The 6,000-nt window shown below is 54.1% G+C and overlaps 1 protein-coding gene across 1 annotated transcript; it reads right to left on the reverse strand.

Moving 5' to 3' along the window:
• Positions 1-1,907: 1,907 nt before the first annotated feature.
• On the reverse strand, positions 1,908-4,474 carry LOC131401979 (ral guanine nucleotide dissociation stimulator-like). Its single transcript, XM_058537006.1, has 5 exons — positions 4,350-4,474; positions 3,851-3,925; positions 2,787-2,908; positions 2,485-2,585; positions 1,908-2,178 (listed from the first exon to the last, which is right to left on the reverse strand). Exons 1-5 carry the CDS (start codon positions 4,449-4,451, stop codon positions 2,063-2,065), a joined length of 516 nt encoding a protein of 171 aa, XP_058392989.1. The 5' UTR covers positions 4,452-4,474; the 3' UTR covers positions 1,908-2,062.
• Between the last annotated feature and the right edge of the window lie 1,526 nt (positions 4,475-6,000).

Here is a 6,000-nt window from a genome sequence, read left to right on the forward strand (position 1 = left end):
GTGGGCCCAGTGGGTCCACACATACAACTCAATAGGAATTCTCTTTGTACCTAAATTTTACCTGAATTTATAGTTCTCAAGAACACATTTGCAAACTAGCAGACTCTTCACACTGGCTCCCTGCCTGTAGAACAATGGCTTATATAATAGGAAAGACCAACTGGAAACCACTGGAATTTCCCTGCTCAACCAAAATAATAAATCAAAAGCAATATTGCATCCCTGAGGAAGTCTGTGGAGAGTAATGGCACCATGCAAGTCTTGAGAGATGCAAGTGTGTTGACTTGGCCTGTATGCATGGTAGTGGGGTTTTGGAGAGTGGTAGCAGATTTTCATACACTTAATCAGGTGGTGATCCTAAATGCTGCTGCTTTTACAGATGTAGTCTCCTTACTGGAGCAAAACAGCACAGTCTCTAAAAACTGGTGTGCAACTATTGTTCTGGCAAATGCTTTATTCTCTCTACATCAACCAAGAAGTAATTTGCTTCCACATGATCGGGTCAACAAAACATTCACTGTTTCTTTCAGCTCTAGCCCTCTCTGTCATAATCGAGGCTAAATAATCCATGAAATCATGCTAATAGATTTGTTGGGCAGGAAGTAGCAAATACCCTGGAAGCTTTAGTAAGATATATGAGTGGGAGATAAACCCCATGAAGACTTGGTGGGTTTGTAGGGCTCTAGGGTTCTGGGGCATACTGAGATCCCTCCTTCAATGTGAAAGTTAAGTTGATGTATCTTCCACCTATTAACATTAAAAAAGATCCAATGCTGTGTAGGCCTCTTTGGGTTCTGGAGCCAATATGTGTCTCATTTGAGTGATTTACTTTGCATATTTACTGAGTTTCAAATGGGGCTCAGAGCAAAAGAAGTCTCTGAAGCTGGTCCAGGGTACAGTATAAGCTATTCTACCATTTAGGCCATATGAATCAGCAGGTCTTTGGCATTTAGGGCTGTTTTCGGGATCTTCTGGCAGCCCTCCACAAGAGAATGACAATGCATGCACCTAGGATTTTAAAGCAAAACCATGCAGATATCCATTTTCCTTTTGAGAAATGGCACCTTTCTTGCTACTTGGTGCTGGTTGGGACTAAATACCTAATTATGGGACAGTCTGAGATGACTGTTATGAACTGGGTATTATCTGATCCATAAAGCTCTAGAGTTGGGCGTGAACAGCAGCACTTCATCATAAAGTGACATGAAACAAGCGGGAAAAGGACTTCCAAGGGCATGGGGCAGGATCCCAGGAGGATTCCAGTCTAGGCGAAGGGTGAACAGGGAGCCCTAGAGGCGGCCTGATGGGGATGTCCTGTAGGCCCTTAGTCCATCTGCACCTGGTCTTCCTATGTCCTTGTCCGTTCCACATGCAAAGTTTTATCTTTTTACATTTTTTCCTCATTTAGTGTTGATGCGAATCCAGACACTGATTAGAAAACGGCAAGTTCCAATATCTGATCCAAGAAACCTCAACAAGAGAAGCAAAAAACATTCCTTCTTCCTGGAAAGCTGTAGAAAGACAGCCGCTGTCCTGGGGAAGGACATGGTCCTGGTAAGTGCTATTTGAAAGACACCCACATTTCAGTGGTTATTGCTCTGCCTGGGAAAGTCCTTCCAACCTCTACATCCAGGGAGATCTGAGGGGCTGTCTCTGCTCCTGGCCCAGGTGAACCACACTGAAATGCACCTGTCCTCTGAGGAAGGGGGACTTGAGGGTTTCATTCAGTAGCCAGGGAGGAGGCTGGCCCTCCTCCATTCTCCCACATACAATAAGCTGTGACCATACACAAGTTCTTCATTCAAGGAGGAAAGTGAGATTCTGTGTCTCATTTACATGAGCATAAGAAGTGAAAGAACCACACCACAACACCCAGGCTGTGAAAGAAACAGGATATAATGTAAGAGTCAAATCTACCATTTACTATTAAAGAAATAATATCACTCCTCCCCAATGGGTTAACAGTGGCTGGCGTGGTGATGTCAGGGAGAGGGAAGGGGTGGTGCCCTCCCTCTGGGGATTTAGGGGAAACCAGGGAAAGTCTTAGGATGTCCTCATTCACTCAGGGTGGGAAGACCTGGCCCGGTGCACCCCGAGGGCGCCAGTGTCCCTGCTGGTCAGGAGGAGCTGCACTTGTGGTCTCCAGAGTGTGATGGCTCATCGCCAAGGGCATGGTGGCTGAAGAGAAGAAACAGACTATTTTGGGGAACCTTCCTGAGATTCATGGCACAACTCCCTGTCCCCCTGCACTCTGATCCAAACCCTGTACCGAGTGCTCAGTCCATCAACAGCACCTCGTTTGTCCCTGATGCACAAGGCATCATTTAGCATCACCCATTTCAGAGGATGCAACCGAGTCCCAGAGAGGAGAGGGGAGCGGCCTGTCCCAGGCCTGCTCAGCAGTGGAGCTGGGATCCAGGCCCATGCTTAGCCCGAAGCTGTACTGAGCCCCTGGATTCAGTCGCTCCTGGTACCAACACTCACTTGGCCCTGAACTGGAGGATGTCCGGTTCCTCTTTCTCCTGAAGAGCCGCATTTTGCTCGCCTTCTGGTGTGCGGGCTCCAGCTGGCAGGAGACCCAGTAGCTACAGGACAGAGTGGCCTGTGAGCTACCAGGAGCCACACCTCAGGTGCCCCTCCCAGAGCCTGCCAGCAGCTGAGTCCTGGTGCCCCATGGGTCACCACGCTACGAGTTCTGTGGCTGATCAGCGAGCCAGGCCACAGGCTCTGGAGCTGGTCATCAGAGAGAGTCTGCCCTGCCCTCACCCAACTCCTGTCCCCCTCACCTCTCATGGACACTGATGGGCTCCATGGCCTGGAACCAGGCCCCAAATCGCTTGTCGGGCTCCAGGTCATACTGATTTGCAGCCTGCTGGAGCAGCTGGATCCTCCGGATGAGTGTGAATTTCTGAGAGGAAGGACAGGATGCAGACAGGGCTTGGGTGGGGAACGCTGTCAGGGACTTGTGCGGAGTGAGGATCTGGTCTGGGGTCTGTGCTCACTCGGGAACCCTCCTTCCTTCCCACTCCATTCAGGACTTGCCTGTCCTCACAGTTGGCTTGAATTAGTTCCTCATCCAGGAAGGTGTCCTTGATGCCAGCCCCTCCCGCACCCGCCAACGTGATGGGATCCCCAGCTTTGTGGATCTGACTCTCCCAATAAATGTAAGACCCAAGGGATGAGGCTAGAGAAAGTCTTGCCAGGGGAAGTCTGTGATTTCCACTTCCCCACCCTCCCCTTAGCTGCTCATGTCACACAATTTCTGAAAGTTGACCCGATTTCCCTGGAAGGGAGACAGCCAATGTCCATCAGAAACAGCCCCCTAAGCCCAGAACCAACCCCCATCCCAGCCCTTCTCAGGCTGCAGGAATGTCAGGGCCCAGCAGAGGGCAGACCTTCCACAAAGAGAACTTGACACTGTGCCAGGCTCTGGGCTCCAGAGCAGGAGGGACAGGGGAGCTGAGGCCAGAGACCTTATGTAGCACACCCTCTCTGATGACAGACGGGGAGACTGAGGCCTCAGGGAGGAAGGGACAGCTGGAACACAGAAGTGCTTCCTCACTTGCAGGGGCTGATGGCACTCCCCCAGGGGCAGGGCCCGAGGGGGAGGCTGAATCCATCTGAGACACAGCCTCCTGCAGCTCTGCAGGCAGGCAGCTATGAGCTTCACCAGCGGAGCGTCTATTCACGCATTGCTAAGATGGGCCTGACTCCCCAACTCCCAGGGGTGGCCATGGGGCTCTCATGAGAGGAGGTTTGCCAGGTACTGAGAGCTCAGGTCCCAGTGCAGGGCTCTCGCCTCCCAAACCTCAGGATCCTGCTCCCTGGCCCCACCTCCAGGCTCACTCACTTCCAGATCATCCTCCATCCCAATGTCCAGCAGCTTTAGGTGATAGAGGAACATGCCCAGGAAGGGGACGACACCCTGTGAAATCAGGGTGGGAGTGGTGAGATGAGTCCCACCTCTCAGGTGCCCCCATGGACCCTCCCCCAAATCCCTTCACCCCAGCCTCCTGCCCACCACAGACTCTCACAGAGAACAGCCTAGGACCCTCAGCGGCCTCCCCCCAGTTACCCCCTCCAGGACCACCCAACTTCCCCAGTCACCTCCCAGGGGCGGCTTTTGGCAAATCCCACGGTATGTGGTCCCTGCCCCTCCCCTCCCTAACCCATCCTGGGCCCAGCCCTTCCAGGCCTCCTCCTGGTCACTTCCAGGGCAGGCCTTTCAGGCTCTTGGGCTCCTGGAGCTGGGCTGGAGGAGGAGGGACCCCTCTCTTAGGGAGGCCTCCAGCCATGAGGTGAGTGACCCCTCCTCTGACACCTGGATCCTCCCCCTCAGGCCACCTCACCTGCTGCTGCTGTCTCTCCTGAGCTCCCTGGGGGTCCATCTGCAGGGTGGCCCTCACAGATATCACCTCCTGCAGGGTCAAAGACAGGCTCAGGGAGGCCATGTTCCCTTCCCCATGTCTCCCAGGCCCCTGATCTTGGACCCTGGCCATCTGGTGTCTATGGCTGCTCTCATTCCAGGGTGCCCTGATTCTAGATCACTCCCAGCTCCAACACCTCCCTCTTCTGTGCCCTCAGGCCTGCCCATGCCCCTAAGCCTCTCTCCTCATCAGGAAAGTGTGAGGAGGACTCCCCATGCCTCCCAGGGTCCCCTGAGTACTCAGTGTCATCTGACTGGCACCAGTGCTGTCCCCTCCCCCCTCGAGGAGGAGGAGCACAAAGCTACTGCACATTCCTCTCCCCCTTGTACCTCATCACCCCTGTCAGGCCTGCAGCACAGATCATCTCCCTCCATTTCTCAGATGAGGAGACCGAGGCCCACAGAGGGGCAGTGACTTGCTCAGGGGCCCACAGAGGAGACCGCTCCCCCTCCCAGCCAGAGGCCCTGGCCCCCAGCCTTCGCTCTTCCTCCAGACACACCTCGGACCAATGTCCTGTCCTCTGGACTCTCGGGGTGTGTTGAGGCCCTCAGTCAACCTGAGCCATGGATGGAGAGGCACAAGGTGTCTTGGGGTCCCATGCAAGTGGCTTCTGTGTTTTCCAGCCCCCTGGGATTCTCTGACACCAGGCTGGACCTGAGGCCATGCCAAAGTCCTAAGCTCCCTAGGATCCCCTCAGGATGGTCCCTGCACAGAACTCCTCCTTCACTCACTCAGGAAGGGGACCCCCGTGTGCCACATCTGAGTGACAGTGTAGGGGCTGACCACGGCACTGTGTAATGGTGACATTTGCATCCTTTTTCACTTGGAAACTTCTAATGTCCCTTCTCCTTTCTCAGCTCTCATGTTTGAAGTCTGTGGTCTGAGCCTTTGGACAATCCTTAGGCCCCTCCTGCCAGGGCCTCGATGGAGGCCATTAAGGATCTGTCATGAAGGTCCATTAAGTATCTGTAGGTTCCTCGATAATTTTCATTGCCATCTGGGGTGTATCCTTGTGGACAAGGCACCGGGGGAGACTCACTGGTTTGTCAGCAGTAACCACTATCGGCCTAGAGTGCACAGTCCCAGAGAGCACACAGTTCTGTCCCAGATCCACCATTTCGCCCAAGGCTGTGCAGCCCCTGTGTCCACAAGGCCTGTGTGACCTCACAGTGCCCATCCCTGGGACAGGCAGAATGCCCTCCCCTGTGAGGTGCAGTGAAGACAGAAGGAGCAGCAGGGGCCTGGCTTCCTGAGGACAGACTGGGCTGCTTTAGGAAGAAAGGAACCCCCACCCACTCCATCCACCCGCCAGCCTGGAGGATGATGAGGGCCAGCTGATGGGTCTGCATGGAAGCCAGACACCTGCTCTTTCTGCCAGCTCCTCACCTCTTGGAACAGTCCAGGCGACACCACTGTATCCCGTGACCAAGGCCTCCTGCCCCAAACAGTCCCCACCTGCCCCTATAGCTCACACCCCCCGCTTCCTGTCCAGCTGGACAAGACAGACCGTTATTTCTCGGGGAACCTTAAGTGAAAAACTTAGCAAAGCATATCCTGCCTGGTCCCTCCCCAC

This window comes from Diceros bicornis (assembly GCF_020826845.1).
Source record: "Diceros bicornis minor isolate mBicDic1 chromosome 3 unlocalized genomic scaffold, mDicBic1.mat.cur SUPER_3_unloc_1, whole genome shotgun sequence".
Lineage (NCBI taxonomy): Eukaryota > Metazoa > Chordata > Mammalia > Perissodactyla > Rhinocerotidae > Diceros > Diceros bicornis.